General features: G+C 47.6%; 1 protein-coding gene across 3 annotated transcripts in view; it reads left to right on the forward strand.

Moving 5' to 3' along the window:
- RNF216 (ring finger protein 216) overlaps window positions 1-23,828 on the forward strand; it is a 77,766-nt gene that overhangs the window by 14,868 nt on the left and 39,070 nt on the right. For all 3 annotated transcript variants that reach the window (XM_062613535.1, XM_062613536.1, XM_062613534.1), the window contains exons 3-13: window positions 1,267-1,397; window positions 2,487-3,332; window positions 5,090-5,166; window positions 8,565-8,667; window positions 9,559-9,723; window positions 11,070-11,184; window positions 11,456-11,595; window positions 12,499-12,549; window positions 13,526-13,663; window positions 15,076-15,224; window positions 15,670-15,748. In XM_062613535.1, coding sequence (XP_062469519.1) covers window positions 1,267-1,397; window positions 2,487-3,332; window positions 5,090-5,166; window positions 8,565-8,667; window positions 9,559-9,723; window positions 11,070-11,184; window positions 11,456-11,595; window positions 12,499-12,549; window positions 13,526-13,663; window positions 15,076-15,224; window positions 15,670-15,748 — 1,994 coding nt within the window. The remainder of the gene's footprint in view (window positions 1-1,266; window positions 1,398-2,486; window positions 3,333-5,089; window positions 5,167-8,564; window positions 8,668-9,558; window positions 9,724-11,069; window positions 11,185-11,455; window positions 11,596-12,498; window positions 12,550-13,525; window positions 13,664-15,075; window positions 15,225-15,669; window positions 15,749-23,828) is intronic.

The following is a 23,828-nucleotide window of genomic DNA, read 5'->3' on the forward strand; positions in this document are numbered from 1 at the left end:
TGTAGAGATGAGGGGCTTCTGGTGTTCCACCCTTCTGAGGACCTCAGAGGAGAGAGGCTGGCTCTGCATTCCTATCCACGTCGGGCTATGTGCGTTGGCACCCATTCCTCCAAGAGTGGAATGCAGAATGATGCTTTCTGTGTATGCCTGAAAGGTGATAAATGGATGCTCATGAATACGTATGCTAAAGCATAAGCCAAAATGATGTGTCAGATCATAGGGAAAGCGTGGTTGTATGCCGTCTCTGCAGTACAGAAACCCTCTGTTTCTGCCTTGAGTGTCTCTCCTGCATTCAGCCCGGAGGAGAGAAGCTGCGTGGAGACCTCATAGCAGCCTTCCAGTATCTGAAGGAGGCCTACAAGGATGCCAGAGAGGAACTCTTTATCAGGGACTGTACGGACAGGACCAGGGGTGATGGGTTCAAACTGAAACAGGGGAGATTTATGTTGGATCTAAAGAAGAAGCTCTCCCCTGTGAGAGTGCTGAGGCGCTGGCACAGGGTGCCCAGAGAAGCTGTGGCTGCCCCATCCCTGGCAGTGTTCAAGGCCAGGTTGGACACAGGGGCTTGGAGCAAGCTGCTCTAGTGGAAGGGGTCCCTCCCCATGGCAGGGGTTGGAACTGGATGATCTTAAGGTCCTTTCCAACCCAAAGGAATTCTACAATTCCAGCAGCTCTATTCAGTAGTATCTGTATTCCATTCTTGACAAGCCTTGAGGGACAGGCTTGTCATTTAATAGCAGGGTACCTTCAGCATCCACAGCCAGGAGCACCATCTCAGCCTTTCAGACTCCTGCAAAATCACACCCTTTCCGAAGCAGGGTTACATAGAGGAGCTTCTGTCTCCTCTAGAATGCACCGCACATTAATAAAAGAAAATGTATCTTCTCTGAATTACTGAAAGTTCAGGAATTCTGTGCAAAAACTGGGAAGCAGTCTGTGCATAGCGTGTTCAGGATACATTTTGCAGCAGCTTGACTTGTCCTGAGGTTTGGAATAGAAGAAGCTCTGCCTAAGTGTCAGTGAGTGTTTCATGCATGCGCTGTTGTGGTGAGCTGTAGTCTGTGCAGGGGTTGTGCTCAGAGGGGCTGAGGGAGGCAGGAGAGGCTGTAACTGTGCCACCACTGCACTTGCAGAGTGCTCCGAGCGCTTCTTCCCTATTGCCACAATGCAGACATGCGGATTTGCTTTTTGAGATGTATCAGTGCCTGTGCCCCGTGGTTTCAGTTATTTACCTTGAGCAAATAGCCGACTTCATGTGTCCCACAGATTGGATGGATGGCAGGTACGAAGGCATCCTGACGTTGGATTCCTCGGATGAAGAATTACCTTTCCTGCTGGAAGCACCAGCGGAGCAGCAGCGTGAGGAAGATGACGATGATGTAGTCATCTTGGAGGAGGTAATTTGTGATTCTTGTACTTGCCCTGCTTTATTCATGGCCTTTATAGCCAGCTCTCCTGTGAATATCTGATGTGTTCCTTTGAGAGTCTGGTCCAGTTATGGTAATTTACTTAGGATGTCTGAAATGGATGCTGAAATGATGGTGTTTTGCTGGCTCTGTTTAATCATATTTTGGGCACAGGAGGGGAGATCTAGACTATTAAACTCTGTTGTATTTAAAGTTCTAATTAACAAAGGCTGTAGCATCTGTGAAGCTATCTGTTGAGATCCAGAAAGATGGAGCGCTTCATGAAAGGATGGGATGTTCCTTCAGAGGCAGGTTTTCAAACCATGCCTTGTTTGGCTTTGTGTGCTTTAGATCCCTTTATTCTATCCAGATTCTTGTTGGGCTGTTGCAGTCGCTTGTATTTTTGCATATTTACAAAGCCAGCCCACCTGTATCACCTATAACCTTTCCACTGGCACAGGCAGCCTCGGAGAGGAGGGCCAAAGGCTTTAGCTTACATAGATTAAGTGTCTAACTTCATATCTAAGCTATATGAAGAATATATTCCACTTTTATGTTGAATTAACCAGAGGCATTGAGAAACTGGGTTCCAAAGTTGACCTTTCTATTTCTTAGTTGGAAACGGTAGCAGAGAATATTGAGCCTGTTGGCATACAGCAGCCTGTCTGCCAGAGGCAAGAACAAGGCCAGAGATTAATGCTTTGAGCTTTGTTTTCTGGCTGTTGAGATATATCAGTAAGAATGCAAACATGCCAGCAGTTAGTTCCTCCTTCCCAGACTGTTCTAATGGGAGGGAAATGGGAGCTGAGGAGAGTGCAGGAGATTATTCCACTCTGAAAGTCCTGTGCATGCCCAGTTCTGCCTAATGTTCTCTTAGCACCTGGGGATAGTCTGAGGCTGGAATTCAGTGCAACAAGGGTATGTAGGTTGCAGTTTTGTGCCTTATTAAGGACTTTGCTAAACAGACTTCATCTGTTTCCCGTCAGAAATCTGATTAGATTCAAAAGATCACCTGGAGCAAGGGGTCTGCCATGCAGACAAGAGCTCCTGCTTACTTACTCTTGTCTGTCTTCATTTTAGACCCCAAAGCATCAGCAGCTTCCACGTCCCAATGTCATCAGACCTGCTGCTCAATGGCAGTGTGCAAACGCCGTGGGTGAAAGAGGATCTAAAAGTGCTGTTGAGCTCTTGAGGAGCACATATCCTGAAGATGTTATCCCAGCTCAGTCTGGCCAGAGAGACCAGGATAACCATGTGGTGGAGAGCAGTGCTGGACCAAGCAAGGATAAGAATATGAACTTTGCATTGCAACAGCCCAGATCATCAGAGCTTAATGGCCCTGGGTTTGAACTTACAAGTAACCAGGAGCCTGGTCCAAGCTTGCTTCCAGCAATAACTACAAGCCCACAGCCCACAGACAAAGAAATCATTATTCTGGAGGATTCAGACTTTCCACCACAACAGGAAGAAAAGGTAGAAACCCAGGGAGAGGACTTGGAGCTGGAGCAAAACCTCAAAGAACCAGCTGATGCGGCTCCTGCAGAGCAGGAGATCCATGAGGACAGCCAGCTGGATCATCCGCACGCCCAGCCATCGGAAGGGGAGCCACATGCTGTAGTAAATAGTTGTGCTCCTCAGCAAGGGCAGCCTGAAGCAGACCCAGGATCTTTAAGGGCATATGGAGAGAAGGCTCCTGGGCCGGCCTTCCCGCGACCTGAACCACAGCAGGATGGGATTCCAGGTCCTGCTTCACCCCAGCCAGCACATCCACCAGAAGAAACAGGTCCACAGGCAGCGGTAGACAATGAACAGCCAGGTCCAGCATTCCCTGCACAGGGCTGCCAGGAGCTTGGCTCTAGTAACGTTCCAGAGCAAGGAGCTGCTGGGCAGGACCAGGACCTCACCGCGCAGCTCATCAGAGAGACAGTAAGTATTCCCAGGGCTTGTTTGCCTTCTGTGCCCGTGGTATTCCCAGACAGGTTTTTCAAGGTGTGTAGTGTTTCACATGCTCAAAGCACAGCCCTGTTGACTTCAGCTGCAAATCCTCTTCGTTTTGGCAGAGACTCAGCTATGTAGCAGGTGAGGAGCAGGCAAAGAACTGTCTTGGGAAACTCTGCTTTGAAAGACTAACAGAAGTCTTGAGAGGATGGGAATCTTGAGGGCACTGTTTGCTCTGGGGTGGGTTCTTGGCCAGAGAGATTTAGCAGAGTTGATGGCAGGGTCTCAAGGGTGCAATGGGGTGAAATAACAGGACCTGTCTTAAAGGCTACTGCCTTCTTGGTTCTGCTAGTTTGTTCTTGTCTGATTCCTAACCCAACACTATAGAGCTGCTTAGGAATGGATGTGGAGCTAAAGGAGCAAAAGAGACACTGAACGCTGGCAGAGGGATAGAAGGTGAGGTAGAGAAGGCTTAGAAACACATGGCTGAGAGCTGTGGCTGCTTTCAGCTGCCTCTCCTAAAGCAGTGTGATCCATGGCTTTGTTAAAGTCACCATGGTGCTCAGGGGGTGATGGCTGCCCTTGCAGTGTGGATTTCCAGGCAGTAGCATGGAGGGATTACTGGGTAAGCAGCATGAAGACTTTTAGAAGTTGACTCCACCTAGTCCTTTCTGACTCTGCCTGTGCAGCTGAGCTCGAGGGGCACTAACCACAGGAATGGAACCACCATGAAGGGTATTCCTTCACCTTTGGGATGCTCAGAAGCTTCTGTATACTTAAAAACAAAACAAAAGCATGGTGCAGCTTCACATTTCTATGCTTTCCCCTCCAATGCACACTCCTCCCCTTGATTGCTAGGGAGGAAGGATCTCTGTGATACCTTATGAATACTTATTTTGCCATAAAATGTATTTCACTGCATCTGTGTTTTACACCACCACTCCCATCCCCTCCCAAGTCTTCCCTCCACATCCTGTATCTCATTCTATCTGGGACAGCTGGGGTTCAAGTACCAGTCCACCAAAATTCAGTTCTTTCCAAGGCAGACCTTGTGGATGAGTGACTTGGTTTGAGATGGGGAAGTAGATACTTTTGCATTGTAGGAGTTGCTTGACAACCCTGACCAGTCCAGTCTTGCAAAGCAGAATCCATCTGGTGCAATAGTTGCAACACCTGTACAGAAACCCATCAGGAGAGCAGCAATGGGTGCTCTTTGCTACGTGGCTAATGCTGGGAAAGCTTGCACAGAAATGCCAGGGAAGGTTTGTTGTCTGGTCTGATCTTGTTGCTAATGTGTCTGGGTACTTTCAGGTGGGTTATACGTATTGTTGGGTTTTTTCCTTTGGCTTTGGAATGTTGCATTTCAGCACACAGTCTGGAACTCCTTAATCTTCTGTCTGAAGGTAAATATTAGCTTTTCTTGTGTTGTAGATCATACCTACATGCCTTGCCTCTTTCCATCAAGCCTGAATCACTTGTTAGGCCAGCTGCTCATGCCTAATCTCACTACCCATATCCTCCTTGGGAGAAAGAGGTGTTAGCAATCATCCTGTGGAGCAAAGGGAAGCCAGCACCTTGCAGTATCCATGCTGGATGGATAGAAGTGGTCTCTTGAAACCTGTTTTGGCCCTTGTCTCATGAGTGTGATAGGTACACCCATAAATCTGTGTCTTTGGTGCTGTTCGCTAGGTTGTGCTATACAGCTCCTCTAATACCTCCGTAACCTGTAGCTTTTCCTACTGTAGGAAGCAAGATTCCCAGATGTGAAGGAGGACTACATTGAAGAGCTCATCATCATCAGGAACTGCTGTGACTTAAATGTGTAAGTACAGAGCTAAGAGCCAGGGTGCATTGTACAACAGGCTGGCTGTAGTCACGTTCCCATTTTCCTGTTCTAAAGTGTAGCCAGGCTGGGAGGCAGCACTGTGGTGATAGTGCCAAAGAGCAGGGAATTTGTTGGGATTTTTCCTTCTCATAGAGCTTTTCTTAAAATCTCTTTAATTCTTACATTTGTGCTGTAGCTTCTCTGCTTTTAAGATCATTTACTTATTTAAAGATTATGTATCACTACTGTTACTAGGCCTCTTAAAAAGGGTGAGTGTCAGGATTAAGGTATTGAGATGACTTCTGTAAAACATAGTAAGAAGGTGGATTGCTGACTTTTGAGTTGGAGAAGAGTTTCCTGCTTCTTAATTTCACTGGGTTTTGGCTTTTTCCAGGTAAAGATGACGCTGGTTTGGACTCCCTTATTTATTGTCACCATGGTGGCTTTTGTGCCCTGCGTTTAAGCCAGTAGCAGTGGTACTGTTTGAGTTCTCTCACATCCCTTGTTGCAGCTAGAATAGACCAAACACATTTAAGGGCTGGGAGGATTGGCTCTAGATACCTGTTAAGGGACTGATTTTGGTCAAGCTGAGCAGAAACAGGAGCCAAGAAGGGCAATAAAAGGAATGGAAGAGAGGCTGAAGACATGCTTTCCTACTTGTGTTGGCACCAGCAGCACAGAGGGGACAGGGATTTGAAGTATATCACTTGTGTCTGATGCTTGGTGGTCCCTCTCTCTGTGTTTTGGTCTCTACAGCTGTCACTGCTATCTCAAACATGTTGAAACTAGTTATTGTGTGATACAAGAATGAAGAATAGGTGTTGGTTGCCAGAGTATTCCCTCTCCTGTATTACTCCAAGGCCCCTTTCCCATTAACTAGGGCACTAATTAAGCAGCATTTAAGTGCGTGAGGCTTGGAATTAGTTATTGGACCATAAATAAGTAAACTGGCAAGGAAATTAGGATGATCCAATCCATTGGGCATAGATTGCCTATTCTGCTGCCTTTGTGCTGGTGTGTGTCCAAAGTAGGGCTTCTTGGCTAGGAAGAAGCTAACTTCTTTCTTGTCTTTCTAAAGTGCTTTCCCTGCAGTGGTGGTATTGTCAGCAGGAGAGAAACTTTTGGGTGCCCATACCACATACTTGTGCACCTCATTGTAGATGGTTGTGCACAGAAGACCTAGTAGAGCCATTCCTTGGAGCAATGGGGCTGCTGAAGTTGCACATCTGGCTGCAGGACCATCTCACTTGTCAACTTGTTATTGTGTCCTGGGGCGATTTAGTGAAGCCTGATGGAATTAAATCACAGTATCAGCATCTGTCAGTCTCAATGTGTTCCTTCCCTTCTGCTCCTGAAATGTCTCCCATTGTGTGCCACAGACCCAGTGAGATGAAAAGGTGCTTACAGGCTTCCCTGTAGGCCATCTACAGTGTCTGCTCAGCGGCACGTTACCCACTCACTGGATGATAAAGATTTCTTCCCCATATTTTTATCCCTTTAACCCAGCCAGCTTTTTGAGTTGCCCCTGCATCTTTTGTGTGAGAACAAATGGGTCAAAGCACTGGTCAGCCTCGCTGGCAGGGTCCCTTTGATGTCCATGGTGTGTCAAGCTGAATCAGGCTTGAAATACAATAAATAAGGGTGGCTGGGTTTGGGCAGGGATGAGGCTTTTAAGTGGCTCTGTGTCCTGTGGTGCAGATACTAATGAACAGTGCTGCAAGTGTGCGTGCATTGTGTGCTGGGACCCACTTCCCTAATTGTCAGACACTGAAGGTTAAACGTCTCTGGGAATCCCAAGCATCGAGATGGCAACAAGCAGAACAGTTCAGATGCATCCTGACTGAGCCCCAGCTGATACCCTCGTGTTTGAGCTCCTTGAGGTTTCTGTGTTGTTGGATTAAAACAATTACCTTTGACCAAAAGGATGCCAAGGGGGAGAGCTGGGATCTGATAAATGCTCAGTGCCAAGGTATTTTGTTGTTTTCCGAGCTGATCATCATAAAAAGCTTTCAGCTGATGTGGAAGATAAGATGTGGGAGCTGCTCTTAGCAGGGTATCATCCATTCAGCTTTTGTGTGCAGAAGCATTCACGCTCAGTCAAAAGCTTCTGGCTCAATCTGTCAATACCTGATTAACCAGAAAGAAGTGCCTCTGCTTTGAATGTGAAAGCAGGGCTAAAGTAATCATGCCTTGATAGTGGGTTAATGCTTCAAACCAGTCCAGGTTTCTTAATGAGGGACTGATTTCTGACATCAGGAATGTGAATTAGCTGCAATTATGTCTTTGCTGCAGCCTTGCACCTTCTCATTCCACAGGTTTTACAAATGCTAATGCTTGTCCAAGCTCTTTATAAAGCATATTATTCTGCAGCTGGGGAAACTGAGGAACAGATTCTGTTACTTGACCCAGCCAGCACATCACCCAGTAGTGATGGTGGAGAATAAGCAGTGAAAGCCTGCTTCAGACAGCCTCCAGCAAGCTTCCCGTTCAAAAGGACTTCTAAAGTATTTGTGGCTCTCCAGCAATGGGGTATTCTGCTTGTTAGAGTCTTTCCTAAGCCAGAAACTCCATTTACCTGCCAGTTAGGATTGTTTGTGATAGGAGCTCAGGTCTCCTGCCTTCACAGGCTGGTGTGCAGTTGCTTTCAGCAAGTTTTAGTGATCGTTTTCTGAATGCTGTTCTCATTAGAGCACTTTCTAATGGAAGCTGCAGAATCTGGTGTGATTTCAAGCTTTTATTACAATGAAACCTGTATTCAGAGTACATATTGTATGGTCACACAGTTTAAACATGTTTCTGCCTCTGCTCCGTTTGGAAGTAGATCAAGACTGGAAGCTCTAATTCCAGTTTGAATCTGTAACCTTTCCTTGAGGAAGGCATCAGCCTTTCCTGGGTTTTGTGAGGGTTTGCATGCTGCTTTTGCCATAGATGCATTTGTGTTAGGCACAGGTTTCAGTTGATGCTGCTAATGCTGGGACTTCTTTCTTGTACGGTCTTCATGTGAATTCCAGAGTAGCAGAAAGTTAACCTTAACTCTTAGTCCAGGTACCACTTCACATGGGTGGGAGTGAGGAAGGAATCCTGATTGTTCACCTCTGCCATGGAAAAAGATGTAGGTTGGTTAGCAGCTCACCCATACAGGCTTCATGTATATGAATTTAATTGCTGGAAGGCAAATCTCTGCTTTCCCTTTGCAGTCATACAGCCAAACAAACATTCTTTACCTAAGTCTAAGGCATTTGCTTGCAGTTTGCTCCAGTCTAGGACCTCCCTTGGTTCTTACAGGGCAGGCTGGGACTTGCCTGCCCAGCTTCATAATAAGATACTGAAAATCAGACGAGTGAGGAATGACCCTGAGCTCCCAGGCCCTCAAGTAACCCTATTTCTCTTTTCAGGCTTTGTAACTTTCTTCTGGAGAATCCAGATTATCCAAAGAAGGAAGGCAGAGTGGTTTTAAATCCCAGCAGCAGCCTGCTTCCCAGCCAAGATGAGACAAAGGCAAGTGAGAGTATCCTCATCTGCAGCATGCCTCTCGTCCAGTCCGTTCAACCTGAGCGGAGCTTGGGATGTCTGCTTTTATTAGTACATATTTGTAGGGTGCCTGGTTGAGCTTTGCTTTCATAGGAAGCCTTTGGGTGCGTTTAAGACAGTGTTAAGTAGTGATAGTTGCTTGCAAGATGGCTTCGAAGACTCTCCTGGTTTGTGGTTGCGTAGCTGCACGAAGGCTGCTCTTTAAGACCCTTTGCCCTGCCTGCCTGTCAGCCACCCCATCTGAAGTGTTCATTGTAATCACTGATACAAGAATTCCACGGGGATTCTGTCACATGAAGTAGACTTGGCCCTTGTGCCTCTCCTGTGTGGCCTCAGGCATTGCCCTTCAGCCTGCTTCTTGGTTTTTCTATGGATTCATTTGTTATACAGTCCATTTGACAAAACATTCTCTCTGAGCTGCTTTGAGTGTATCAAAATAGCTGTGTGTGGCCTAAGAGAGAAACACTGAATGGGTATTCAACTCTTTCTACTCTTGGAAGCATCCCTCAACCTCAAGCCAATAAAGATGGCTTTATAGTAACCTAAATGTACCCTCTCTGAGCAGTCTCATGCAGCCATGCACAATGGCTTTAAACTATGTGGTGTGGGTGCTACTAGGAGCAGAGCTGCTGCATGGTGCAGCTCGGGGCAGGTTACCCACACGAGCGCATAGATCAGTAGGCTTCACACCCATGCTGTGCTCTGAGCTGATGTTTAGGTAGATGCTCAGAACTGGGTGCCATGTCACCTGAACTTGGGCTGGTCTTGCAGAAGGTCCTGATAACTGAAAGAGTGGTTTGTGGTGTCCTCGTGTGTGGTTACAGCAGCCTTCTTACATGTTTTGCATTCTCTCCCTAGGTGCCTAAAGTGGACTACTTTGACTTCTTCAAGCTCGCCCCGCTCGATCAGCGGTGCTTTGTTCAGGCAGCTGACCTCCTTATGGCAGACTTCAAAATGCTCAGCAGCCAAGACATTAAGTGGGCACTACGTGAACTGAAGGGACACTATGCAATCACACGAAAGGTTCTCCGGCTCAAGTCTCTTTCCATTCCTAGGGTTACCCCTCATCTCTCCAGAGCAGTGCTGTGTCTTTTGCCTCACTGACCATCTGCTAGCGTGTGGTTATGGGTTTTTTAATGCTCTTCCTTTCCTTTTAAGACGTATTAATCCATTTAGAAGAGACTTGCAAAATATATTGGTCAGACAGTATGCTGCAGGAAGGTTTTACTTCTCTCTGATAGAACTGGCTAGTTGATGGTAGGTGGTGCATTAAACTGAGAGGTGTTCCCACACATTGCTGCTAAAGTGTCATATAATTGTCAGTAAAACCTAGACTTTTAGCTAAATCTTCAAACATTTAACGTTTAACTGCTGCTATTAGTTAACTGACTGCATGGAATTGAAAAGAAGTCCCAATTTCCCTGTCCTAGTTCTTTTTATGATGACTTGTGGAATGAGTCCTGTATTAGAATCATAGAATCGTAGAATAGTTAGGGTTGGAAAGGACCTTAAGATCATCCAGTTCCAACCCCCTGCCATGGGCAGGGACACCTCACACTAAACCATGGCACCCAAGGCTCTCTCCAACCTGCCCCTGAACACTGCCAGGGATGGAGCATTCACAACTTCCCTGGGCAACCCATTCCAGTGCCTCAGCACCCTTACAGGAAAGAACTTCCTCCTTATATCCAGTCTAAACTTCCCCTGTTTAAGTTTTAACCCGTTACCCCTTGTTCTGTCACTACAGTCCCTAATGAAGAGTCCCTCCCAAGCATCCTTATAAGCCCCCTTCAGATACTAGAAGGCTGCTATGAGGTCTATTCCCTGTAGAAGAGTGTCAGTGTAATGAAGCTGCAGAGACACTTGGTATATGTATCAGCAAACTGAATGTAAATGTGGCTTCAAGCATTTGACTTGGATCTGCTCTGATATCCTCCTCTTGCTGGAGCTTCTTTCTCTGCTATTCCAGGTCTTAAACAAAAATCCCTTGTCCCTTCACTTGCTCGATTGAGTATTTGAGCTTCCTTTTTTTAACTGAAAAGCAAAACCCAACAACAACAACAAAAAAAGCCAAACCAGCTCCATTGCATCAAAGGGGACACCAGATGGAGTTGAAATAGCTTTACACAATAGGTGATGTGAAGTATCATTCAGCTGGTTTGCATTTATGGAACGATTGCTTTATGAATACATAATGCGGTAAGGTGAGCAAAGTGAAGAGCTATATTTGCCTCTGTATGGGGTGTCTGGCTTTCCAGTTTTGGATCAGCATCATGCACATGTTTGTACTGTGCTTTGATTTGATGTGAAGTCTGTGGTTTTGCTTTCTTCCGGGAGCACAGGATTTAAGTCTGTCTCTTGTTTTCTAGGCCTTTTCAGATGCTATCAAAAAATGGCAGGAGCTGTCTACCGAAACCAGTGGGAAACGGAAAAGGAAGAAAGAGATGAATCAGTATTCATATATAGACTTCAAATTTGAGCAAGGTAAATAGCAAGTGGTATGTGTTGTGCTCTCCACATCCTTGTGGTAAGCAGAACTGGCTTGCAGCGGAAAGCCCTGTTCTTGAAGAGGGATGCGGTCCCAAAACAGAGATGCTTCTGTCAGTGTCTGCCATCAGTTTTGGAGGTATTCCTTAGTACCTCTGCTTGGTACAGTGATGCTTGAGATGCTGAGTGTGATGTGTGGAAAAAGAAGGATTTAAGCATAGTTCTGGCTGCTCCATCCCATTTCATTGTGCCTTTAACTCTGCTTTAGGGGATGTGAAAATTAAGAAGCGCATGTTCTTCCTGGAGAACAAGAGGCGGCACTGGAGGTCCTATGACAAGTGCTCCCTTCTCCCACTGGTGCTACGGGAGCAGGAATTCTATGAGCAGAAAGTGAAAGAGATGGCAGAGGTGAGTGATAGGAGCTGCTTTGATCTCTTGGTGCAAACAACTTCAACTGTTATAAAAGTCTTGGCCCTAAACATGGAAATCTGCCTCTTGGAGCAATTCAGGCACTACCTTTGCCCTTTTGCTACCTATTACGTGTATGACTCTTCCCAAATTACTGATTTTTGAAGGAAAAAGCCAAGCACAGAATTTCTTATTTTCTCAATTATACATCTGCTGCTTTTGCAAACACTGCTCTGGACTTTTATTGGGATGAAGCAGGAAAAGCTCTGCTATCTCCTCCTCTAATTGGTAGCAGGCTTCTCTGCTGCTTGAGGCCTTGTAATTGCAGCTCAGTGTTGGTGGTGAATAATGACCAGGCCCAAGGCAGTCTGTCCACTCGCTCTACCTTCCACGGGTTGGCAGTCCTGTGTCTCCAGATCACCTTGTTCTGTGCTGAGGGCCGTGTGTTTCAAGGCAGAACACTGCAACACCCACTGTTGTGTTGTCTCCTCCTATAGTCTGAGGAAAGACTGGATTCACAGCTCTGCACCTACAGTCCTTTCTTAAAGATCCTTGTCTTTCAGGCAGATGGATAGTGTCTCCTTTTAATCACAAAGCTAATGTTCCTTGGGGCTTTCTCTGGAGGGGTCCATTGGGTGAGATCATCTCTGCCCATGGAAACCTGAACCAGCAGCTCCCCGTAATACAGAATTCAGGTCTTTGTTCCTGATCCTTCGCATCTCCCATCTGTTTTAGCTGAATCATAAATAGCTTAATGGATTGGAAGGATGGGCTGAGTGGTGGTGTAAGCAGACAGGGAGCTTTTTATGGTGGTTTCTAAATCCTGAGGTAATGTAAAAGAGCGTAGAAGCTGTAAAATTGCTTTATCTATGCCATAAATACAGGTGCACGTCTCTCTTACAGCATGCAGACTTCCTCCTTGCGCTGCAGATGAATGAGGAGCAGTATCAGAAGGTCAGTATCTATAATGTAATCCGAGATCAGCATAGATGCTGTTTTACACTACATTCTTCACAGACTCTTTTGGCTTCTGGAACGGAGCTTTCCTGAAGCTGCATTTGTAGTGTGCTGCGTTTGCTGAGCTGGCAGAACCTGCAGTGTGTGTGTCGGCTGGCGTTTAGCAAAGGTAGACAAGAGCTGAGGCCAGCAAGGCAGTATTGATGCGTGTAATGATCTCTAGTAATTCAGTTAGCTGCTGCTTGTATCTTGACTGGCCAGAGCAAACATTGCAATAGAATAGTACCAGGCTTGCCCTTGCTACCACCATTATGGCTGTTTAAAACGGAGATGCTGTTGTTGGAGCTCTGACTCCCACAGGCTTTCCTCATTTGCAGGAAGGACTCTAAAAACCTGAAAATTGGGTCTTTCCCTTTAAGTAAATAGAGAAAAGTTGAGTAGATTACCTTGTCCTTCTCAGTGCCCATTTCCCTTCAAACTTTGGAGATATCGGACCTTTAAAGATGTGGGCATGCTTGCTACTTAAGAGGCAATCTTCTTCACCCCTGTAGTGAAGAGGCCAAGACGAGGTCTCTCCAAGCAGACGGGTAAATGTTCTTTCAGAGGGCATTAGATCCAAAGCTTGTTTTTCCCCATAAGAATGGTGGGAATGCTGCTTCCCTGCAATTGTACCTTCCTGAACCCAAAGTGCTTCTCTGCCTGTAAGCTAAGAGCTATTAAATACTATGTTTTCTGTGGCTTTTAAGAACCTCTCAAGCAGGACGTGTAGCTATTAAGTTACTTAAAACCGAGTTTCTGGTTGTGCTTAGTGAGTTTTGACAACCAACCAGGGTAACTAATGGAGTGGTGCACATCTGTGGCTCTCTTTAGAATGAATACTGGCAGTGCTTCTAGCTTGCAGTTGCATGTGTTTGTGTATTGCTATAGCTATTGATGTTCTGATGATGATGCCAGTACCTCTTTATGGCTGCAGGATGGGCAGATGATAGAGTGCCGCTGTTGTTACGAGGACTTTGCATTTGAGAAGCTGACTCAGTGTGCAGATGGTCACTTGTTCTGCAAGGAGTGCCTAATTAAATATGCTCAGGAGGCAGTCTTTGGCTCTGGGAAGGTAAGAATTTCCCACCTGGATGAGGGGAAGATGGGTAAAATGCTGCTGGGAGATCACAGTGCTGTTTGTGTAACGTTGTCACTTAAATTGGATGTGGAATCATAGAATGGTTTGGGGTGGCAAGGACCTTAAGATCATCCAGTTCCAACCCCCCTCCCATGGGCAGGGACACCTCACACTAAACCATGGCACCCAAGGCTCTCTTCAACCTGGCCTTGAGCACTGCCAGGGATGGAGCATTCACAACTTCCCTTGGGCAACCCATCCCAGTGCCTCAGCACCCTTACAGTAAAGAGCTTCCTTCTTATATCCAATCTAAACTTCCCCTGTTTAAGTTTTAACCCGTTACCCCTTGTCCTGTCACTACAGTCCCTAATGAAGAGTCCCTCCCCAGCGTCCCTATAGGCCCCCTTCAGATACTGGAAGGCTGCTCTGAGGTCTCCACGCAGCCTTCTCTTCTCCAGGCTGAACAGCCCCAACTTTCTCAGCCTGTCTTCATACGGGAGGTGCTCCTGTCCCCTGATCATCCTCGTGGCCTCCTCTGGATTTGTTCCAGCAGTTCCAAGGAAATACTCAAATGGAATTGTGTCCTGAAATCCAAATCCAGCAAGTCAGTCTCTCCATCAAAGTGGGATCTTTGAATAGGATTTCAGTTTTGCCAGCCTCCCTCTTCTATGCTCACTGCTGAGCAACTGGGATTATGAGGAGAACTTTCCACACTATTCATAGTGACAACAATAACTTGCATTTGTCTGGGTTTTGTTTTCTTTTTAATAAGCCACTTTGCACAGGGAACACTCTTGTCTGACTTGGCCAATCTCCTCCTACCTAAGCGTGTTTGTCCTACATAACATCACTGGGTTCCCAACTTAATTTGGGAGTTGTTTCTTCTATGATGCTATGAACTTTCTTAAGCTTTGGTTTAGAAAGCATTTACCCTGGTACTCAATTGAGCTATAAACAAGTCATGTGCATGCTCCTTTGCCTTGAGATATGAGGATGAAACTACAGGATGCATTTGTAGTCTGGGATCTATATAAACATATAAACTAGCAGCTGTATTTGATGTGACCCTAAAGAATGCAACATGCTGTTTGTGAGCAGAGTGCTACTTGTCAGTAGAGACCATACAGTAATAACAGGCTGCTATGTGGCCTCAGCGGGCTTTAAGTGAACTGTGATCCCAGCCATCAACACCATCTTCATGCCCAGTGTCTGTTTGAGGCCTGATTTGTTAACTAGTCTTGCTCTTTCCCATAAGCAAACCCATTCTCTGGCAGTCATGTGCTAACTTAAGCTCTATTCTCTCTAAGCAAGGCTCTGCACTGGTGTGTTTGAAAATGTTCCGGGTACCAAGTCTTGCTCTTTTGCTAGCATCGCCCTGAACCTGAGCTCTCTCCTTCCAACCCTAGTCAGAGCTCAGCTGCATGGAAGGCAGTTGCACGTGTTCATTCCCCACCAGTGAGCTGGAGAAGGTGCTTCCAGAGAACATCCTCAACAAATACTATGAGCGGAAAGCTAAGGAGGAGGTGGCTGCTGCCTGTGCAGATGAGCTTGTCAGGTGAGTGTCCAGCAGAGGAAGCAGACTGCACTTACTGTTGTACAGAACTGTCCCCTGAAACCCTAAATGTATGCTCACTGTGAGATGGGGAGCTTTCAGAGCTGTGTTACACATTCAGGCCTCTGCCTGTCCAAATCTCTGTATTCAGGTTGGTCTGCCTTTGACTACAAGCAGATTAAAATTCAATAGACTCATCTCCCTTAAGACTTGCTTGCCAGCTTTGTGCTGATCCTCTAAATTACATGGTCAAAAACAGTGCTGAGCATAAAATGTTTTGACTATGAGTGACTGAAGAAATATGAGCAAAAAAAGGCAGTAGTCAGCACATCCTGGTGACAGGCATTTGGTTGGCAGCCTTATTAACTACCACAGAACTCTTTGAATCCCCTTGCAGCAAAGATACCTTTGGCACTCTGCACTGATGGCATCTTCTTTTGGGCTCTAGGTGTCCGTTCTGCAACTTCCCAGCTCTGCTGGACCATGATGTGAAGCGGTTCAGCTGCCCCAATCCCCGCTGCAGAAAGGTAACTGGGGGATATTTGCCATTTGGTCTCTTCTGGAGCATTGGGCAGGAGAGCTGGGAGGACAACCCATGCTTCCTAGGAGCAGGATGTGGCTGCATGGGGCAGCAGTCAAAATGCTGGATCCTACTGCTGTTCTATACAAGTGTGTGGCTGGACAGATGGATTTCAGGGCACTGTTGATAAAGACACCAGTATCCTTTTGTTAGGAAGATGTTGGCTAAAAAAGCTTATGGATGCCGTAAGTTGCTGTCTTGCATGTACAGAAATGTTTTAGGTGAGCAGGGAGATGGGTGCTTAAAAGGCATAAAACCAAATTGTAGTCCTTTATGTAATGAAACTTCTGGAAAATGAGCTGAAACAACCTTACGTGCTGCCCTTGAGAGAATGAGCATCTGCATTTTTCCTCTATGCTGTCACCGAATACAGCTTCAGTTGGAAGTGACAAAGAACTTGTTGGAAGAGGGGGGGGAATACAAGCAAGGCAATATGTTTCCCAGTCTCCTGAATGTACACAGAGCCCTGCTCACATCTGGTGCCAGTGAGCCAAGGCTGCACCCTGTCAGTGTTCAGCGCTGAAGCTGCAAGGCGTCTTGCTCAACTTTAGCCACAACAATGAATTCTCATGTGACACCGAGGGAACTGCCTGTCCCCCAGCAGAGACTGCTGCTAATCACTGCAGTTCCTCTCGAGTGCATTAACCTTGTGCTTGTAGCTGCTGCAGCTTCATGTTCCTGTATCGACTGCTTGCCTGGAGTGGGGAATTAATAGGAAGTCAAATTCTGTTGTCTGGAGAAGGTGAAGTTGCGTTTTGTAGGGACAAATCGAACCTACTTAGGGGGACAAAGCTGCTTACGGCGGATGCACAATTCCATTTGAGATCCCTGATCTCCGCATACGTTTTGCTAACATCTACCTCTAGCATTTGGGGAGGAAACGGGGTTCTGCTGGGTTCCAAGCGTCAGGAGCGAGGAGGTTTGCCAGTCACTAGGTGGCAATGTTGATTCACGTTTAAGTCCTTTTTCCTCGCTGTTCTTGCCAACGAGGAGCTGTTTTCAAGATGTGCCCATGTCAGCGCCGCAGAACAAAACTCAGGCTTGAAGAACATGAACATTTCCATGTGCAAAAGTTGCTTTTTTTCCCCCTAAAATGTGTAACGCAGCGCAGTAACTGTGGTGAGAAGGGTCAGGACTGAAATGTTCCTTTCCTTCTGGTTTGCTGTTTCATTTCCTTCCTAGTGTGCTGCGTGTCCCCCCTCCTTGGAGGCTTCAGCATTCCAGCGGGCTGGATTTCTGGTTTCCTGGACAGCTTGTGTTGATTCATTAGCTGAAAATCTGCTGAGTAGCTTAGTGCTCTTCTTAGAAATCTTGAATGACTTTAGGATTTGAAGTGGAGGGTGAGGAATTCCGATTGCAGGATGTGGTGTCTCGCAGCATCAGCTGCAGCGGTTCTTTGTGTTCCAGCTATCTTTCCTCTGCCCAGAATGAAGGATTCCAGTTAAGGCTCTTGCTTGCAGGAAACTCTGGCCCTTAGGGAGGAAAGGGCTAATCTAGGGAGCTCTACAGAGGTTGGAGAGAATGCATCAGCTTTGCTAGCAGTGCCTCTGATGGATTCAGTGGTGGTGATGACTGAATCTGGAAGGAGTCCCTCTCTGGTTGGAAGGACTGCACTTGCACAGCTGAACCTAAAGTAAGGGGAAGTGTGGAAAGGGAAAGGTCAAAATGTGCCTCTCCTGAAGCCTCAAGGCTCTTCAAGGGTGGGGAGAGGAGGACCAGATGGTGGACCTGTGCTCTTTCTGTGCTCCATCACCTGCATCTTTTGTCTTGCTTTGAGAGTTCATGTTGATACTCTCAGGCTTTCCTCTAAATCTTGCAGAGAAGTTGATTCATTTTTGGGCCAGCTATGGATGTATTGTGAAATAAGTGATGGGAACCAGCTGGAAGCCTTCATTTTGGCTGTATATATGTATGCTGGGCTCCATAAGGAGTTCTAGGTATACCCATGTCACTGCTTATGATCTCACCTGCAGCTCCAGTCGTTTGCACCTAATGCAGCTAACTGTAGCCAGAGCAATGGGCAGAGCTGCTGTTTGCCTTGTGTGAGTGAAGAGCTGCACAGAGAGCATGCAGATGAGCCTACACCATCTGCCAGGGCTCCAGCTGTGTGCTGTGAAGTTTGGCTCCCAGTTAGGTGGCCAGGGCTTGAATCATAATGTCACAAACAGCAGGGTGGAGGAAAAGCTTAAATTAGCCAAGGAAAAACACTGCCCAAGCTGCTCTATGGATGTGCTCTCTGTGTTTGCAGGCTGAGCTGGTGCTGGGGCAGAGGCAGTGTAGGCTCAGACCTGAGTTTTGAGGTTTTGCTCCCAAACAGGTTCCTGACCATGCATGGAGTCAAGCTTCCTGGTGACAGGGAGGGTTTGCCAGCCTGGTTGGTCAACCTCCATCTTCCCATGCACAAGGATCCCTGTGTGGAAGCAGCACTTGAATCTCTCACCTCTCATGATGCGTGTTCCTCCTTCTGGTGCTCTGAGAGAGCAAACCAAAGCTGGCACTTGTGTTAAAACCAGGGAAGGCACGTGTTGTGCAGCTCTGGAAAGTGAGCCTGCACTTTTACCCATTGGAGGAAGCACTGTTTCCCATCAGAAAAGGAAGTCCCATCCTTTCAGCTCAACATCCCTCCTCCCGAGACCCCATAGTGTTGATGAAGACAGGGCTTTTGTTCCTGGGCTGCTTGCTGCTATCCCCAGCATTGCTGGTGAAGGGAGATGGTTTCCCCTCTTTGCAGTCTCAGCACAAAGCACTGCAGGGCTTCCAGCCAGGGAAGAGATGGGGAGGTGAAAGCTGCCGTTGCCATGGAAATGATGCATGCAAGGAGCAGAGCTGCCCCTCCAGTGCCACACTCATTCAGGAGCCAGGCCACATTGCAGGGACTTGCATTTCCAAGACTTTTCCTTAAAACTCCTTTGCGTAGCATGGGATTTTCATTGTACCATCCTCTGTGCTGGCTGGCTGCAATGAGGTGATGGCTTATGGGGGTGTGGTGCTAAATCACATTGCCCTCACACTGAGAGCATCCCTGAGGTTGTGTGTAGGGACTGGGTTTGCCTGCTGGGCATGTGAAGTGTCCCACTGTTAAGGTGAGCATTGATGTGCTTGTGGCAGATGGATGAAATCTCCATTTCTATGTATTTATTACTTTTCAGGTCAGGTTTCTGACCACAGCCATCCTCGGGTGTGCTTTTAATTTGCAGAACTGAGACTTGGATGTTTTCGGGGACTTCTTTTTAAGCTTCTAGAGTATCTCAGGATTGATTTCAAGGTGCTGGCTAAGACCAGATGCACCCAGCTGCTTTTAACCTTCATTTGCTGTTGGAAACCTGACAGGTTTAAGCTTGTACAGAGCTCTGCCTAGCAAGCTGTGTCTGAACACAGCTTCTCTTAGCAGGGTGCTAACGCTGCATCCACAGCCTATGGTAATAAGCATAAGTCGTGTTGTACAGGTTGCAGCAACTTGGATGCGAGTGGCCTTGCTCAAGTAAATTGCATGATTACAAGGCTTGAAGTTGGAAAAGGAGCTATGGCTGTGGGGGGAACTGCAGTGCCTGTGATCTCTCTGTACCTGGTGTGATAACAGAGCGTGCAGCTGCTTGTGCTTCAGAGGCAGGTAATGAGGCAGCCCCATAGTCCCATTACAAGCGGTTTATAGGGTGCAAGGGGAGATGTTTGTGTAACCAAGTACCCAGCAGCAGGAGATGTGTTCAGGATGACACAGCCTTCCGAGGATGTCATCCAGCACATACCATAGGGGCCGTTAGTTGTGTGCTAGAGGCTGGCCTGTGGCTCCCCTGCCTGACTCCAGATGTGCCATGGTTTTCAGCTTAAACGATACCAGCATTTGTCAGTGACAGGGTGAGTGTGCAACATAGAATCATGGAATGGTTTGGGACCTTAAGGTCATCAAGTTCCAGCCCCCCTGCTATGGGCAGGGACACCTCACACTGAACCATATCACCCAAGGCCTTGTCCAACCTGGTCTTGAACCCTGCCAGGGTGGAGCATTCACAACCTCCCTGGGCATAGAAACAAACAAATAGCTCTGGTTGGAGAAACTGAGCTTGTCCAAAATGCCTGAGAGTAGGATGAGCATGTGGAGAATTACTTAATTCTCCTTGTTTTGCAACATGTTTTCCCAGCTGTTGGAGTCTGCTGTCTCATTCAGCTTCCTGACAGCAGAGCAAACATTTTGAAGGTCCCATGGCCCCGTCTCATTCTCTTTTCAGCCATTCCTGTTGTTCTTCTCTCTATGCTTTTCCTGGAGCTATTTATTTGCATTTAATTGTCACTTAGAGCTTAACCCCGCAGCTTTAGTGGCGAGCAGAGCCAAAGGAGGCACTTGCTTATAGAATCATAGAATAGTTAGGGTTGGAAAGAACCTTATGATCATCCAGTTCCAAACCCCCTGCCATGGGCAGGGACACCTCGCTCTAAAGCATGCCACCCAGGCCAGACCCGTCATTTCCTTCTGATGGCAACAACCTCAAGGCCCAACTCTGGTGTTTAAACTCCCGTTGGAATTGTGGCTGTGTGAATGCAGCTTAGCCGAATTTACTGGGATGAGGAAGAAAGGGGAATGTGGCTTGGCATCAGCGCATCTTACTGGGCATGTTGCACTTGAGCCTGTGTATGCTTTCACCTGGAGGCCTGTCTCCTGCTTGTGCATGCCAGCAGAGCGGTCTAACCCATCGCTTCATGGTTCTACCATCTCCCCCCTCAGCACTGCATCCCTAAACCCTCCTGCTCCAGCACTCTCAACCTTCCCCTCCAGCTCAGCGCCTGTTGAGCGCAGCGGCGCGCATGGGAGCGCGCTGCGCTCTGCTGCTGCCAAACCCACAACAAATGGCAAGTTTCCGTCTGTCATCCCGGCTCCCAGGCTGGGCAGCCCGTGTTCATTTTTCTTCCTTAAAAGGCCATCGCATCTCCTCATCTGCAGCCGTTGCTCTGCGCCGCAGGCAGGGCGAGCGGCGACGCTAGCGCGCAGCGCTGCGCATCCGCGCCTCGCGCCTCAAAGGGATCAGCAGGAGGGAGGGACTGAGGCCGAAGGTGGGGTTGAGGTGACTGTAGGCAGCAGGTAACGCCCCCTGATAGGGTTTTATTGCTAAATCCTAAAGGAAGAGAGATTACAGGAGAGTTCTGGTGCAGCAAAGCCTTACAAGTCCGGTCCCATGCAGGAAGGATATGTGCATGCTAAGCCACGCGGTGCGTCCCATCGAGGGTGTAGGGTCAGAGTTGGAAGGGGAGTGCTGAGAGTCAGGAGGTCTCCTCATCAGCTTTATCTTGATGGGGGGAGCAAAGGAAAGCCACGTGTCAGGGGTTCTCCTTGCTTCCTTAGAGGCTGGATGGTGCATAATCATACCCTTGATCCCTGGTTGTGAGGGAGCACCCAGGAAAGCCAGAGAGAGGGAAACAATGGCCAGTATGTTGCTTTTAGGTGTATGCATGGTCTGGGCTAGGAGTAGTACAAGAATTAAGTGGTGCCAGCAGCAGCTTGCTCCTAAATGTGCCTTTCCAGAAAGGAGGCACAATGATCAGCCCCAAATCACTCCTTGCCTTAGCTGTGTACCTGCCACCCTTCCTCAGGACACATAAGAAGGGGCAGTGGGAGCCCCGAGAATACCTCACCTGGAAAAGAGGGCAGGAGTGGGCTGGATTTAATTGCCATGGTGGAGTGGAGAGGCTCCATCAGTGGGAGCTCAGGTGGTGCTGCTGCTTTTACAAGGTCAAGTCTATTTATGCAGTGGGATGTGGAAATGCTTCGCTTGATAAATGAGTCTGACAGAGGAGAGGGCAAAGCCCAGCCTGGAAATGGACCCGAGGAAAGAGGTCAGCTTAAATGGGGTGTCTGTCTTTTAGAGGGTAAAAAAAGCTGCTGAAAACAAGAGCTCAACCTAGTCCCTTTAAAAATAGACCACGTAAGTCAGTGCAATTGCAGGCAACAAAGCTTACTCCTGTGCTTTCTTTCTGCCTTATATAGCAATATTCATTCAGGGAAAAAAGCAATTCTCTGACTGTTCCCTGACCACTGAATACCTCTGTGTCAGGTCCATAAGAGGCAGCAGCTCTGTCTTCCCTCTGTAGCTTTGTCCTTTGCCGAGGAGGGGTCCAGAGGTGACAAGCTGAGCACAGCTTCACATGGGGATGGAAGCTTCACCCTCAGCAGTCTTGTCTCAACCTCTCTCCCTGCACACAGCCTGCAACCATTTAGGCAAAGGAGCCACTGGGAGCAGCTGCAAACCTGTAGTGGTCAGTACCAGGACAGTGTCTTTGGGGATAAACTGATGGGCATCACAAGGGGTTGGATGAGAGCAGCCTGGGCCGGTGGTGCCAGGGTTGAAAGGTATTCGGATGCCCTGAACGTGGCAAAGTGGTCCCATAGCCACGTTGCTGGGGTTGGAAGGACCCTGGAGCAGAGGCTGAGACTTGCTGCAGACTGAGATGAGCTTTAAGCGTTGCCTTTTCCTCCTAGATCCCTTTGAAAGAGCAAGGGAGGAGAGGTGTTCTTCCATTTCATGCAGGAAACAAGAGGAAGTAATATAAGGTGATGACCCCAACATCAGGGAGAGACCCTAAATCTCTGTATGGACCAGCGTGCTCAGATTGCGTGATTGGTTTTAAGCAGGGAGGTAACTGACCCTGGGTCGCTTGCCTGTCTTCACAATAGGATGTGATGCCACTGAGCTGTTGTGGGAGCTCTCTGAGTTTAAGGTTAAAACCCTGCCCAGTGCTACTTGTGTTTGCGGAGCACCAGAGCAGGGTTATCACTTTGCTGCTGCAGTGGGAATGGAGGTTGGAGAGGATGGAAACAAGGCCGTTCCCAAGCTAAATTAAAAACATTGTTCTGCCCTTACTCAAGAAGCTCCCTCTTCCCTCTCTTTCCTCCCCCTCACATTCCTGGCGTAGTAATCACTGCTCTCTAACCTCAGCTTCATCTGCCGCAGGCTCACCACTTGAGAAACGCAGTTAAACCCCCCCTGGCTCTGCATACACCTCTTCTTGCTGTACCTCGGTACTTCCAGGGCCCTCGTCTTTGGAGGGGTCTGAGTCAGCAGCAGAGGTTTTGAGCTGTATTGTGTCAGGGCAGCTGATGACTGTGCTCTCTGTGCCAGGGCCCTGAGCTGGCCTAACCTGGCATGTGCGATGCAAGGAGGTGTTTTGCTTCTCCTTTCTGTTTGCACATAAACAGATCGGAGCAGATGACACAGTCATCAGACTTCCTGAGCTAACCGGAGGCTGCTGCAGATGATGTCCATTTTGGAGGCTGTCAGTAGAGTTTGTTTCCTAATTTGGTCACAGTGTGCTCAGGGCTGCTCTCCTTTTCTTTTCCTCTTTTAAAGCACCCATCCTCTTTATATCATTGTCCTGGAGGGGAAGCTGTGTGCAGCAGAGAACCTCCAGCTCCTCTCACTTCCTCTCTGCAGAGGAAGTGAGACTTGAAAGGTCTCTTTGAAAAGCAGTGCAGTTCTGAAGCTCATCTTCCCATTCTGATTTCCTCTTTTGCTGCTCTCTCATGAGCTCATCTCGATGAACTTGGCTTTTTATCCCTCTGGGTGGTCACCTGAGCGAGCCCTTTGTGCTGGGGGACTTCTCTTCAGGGGCAGAGTGAGCTGTGCTGCTGTTAAATAGTAACATTGATAAGGTGTTCTATTGGTATATGTATTGCAGGAAGTAGATACGTGTGTGATTTCAGCTAATGGAAAGAGAATGTGTTCGGTTTCACTTCATACATCATCACTAACCTGGTAGCGTGTAGGAAACTGTAAATGCCATCAATGGGAGAGAAATAGTAAGGCTGGTCAGCTCTGCTGAAAGACATTTAAAAGTTAGCTCCTGTGTCTTAAAAGTCATGGAATGGTTTGGGTTCGAAGGGGCCTTAAAGCTCATCCAGTTCCAACCCCTGCCACAGGCAGGGACACCTTCCACTAGAGCAGCTTGCTCCAAGCCCCATCCAACCTGGCCTTAAACACAAACTAGGGATTGCCAGTCCCTGGAAGAGGTCTGCTTTTCCATGCTGAACCACAATCAGC

Source organism: Pezoporus occidentalis, unplaced genomic scaffold, assembly GCF_034315485.1.
Source record: "Pezoporus occidentalis ecotype Australia unplaced genomic scaffold, CSIRO_AGI_Poc_V1 ctg169, whole genome shotgun sequence".
In the NCBI taxonomy this organism is placed as follows: domain Eukaryota; kingdom Metazoa; phylum Chordata; class Aves; order Psittaciformes; family Psittacidae; genus Pezoporus; species Pezoporus occidentalis.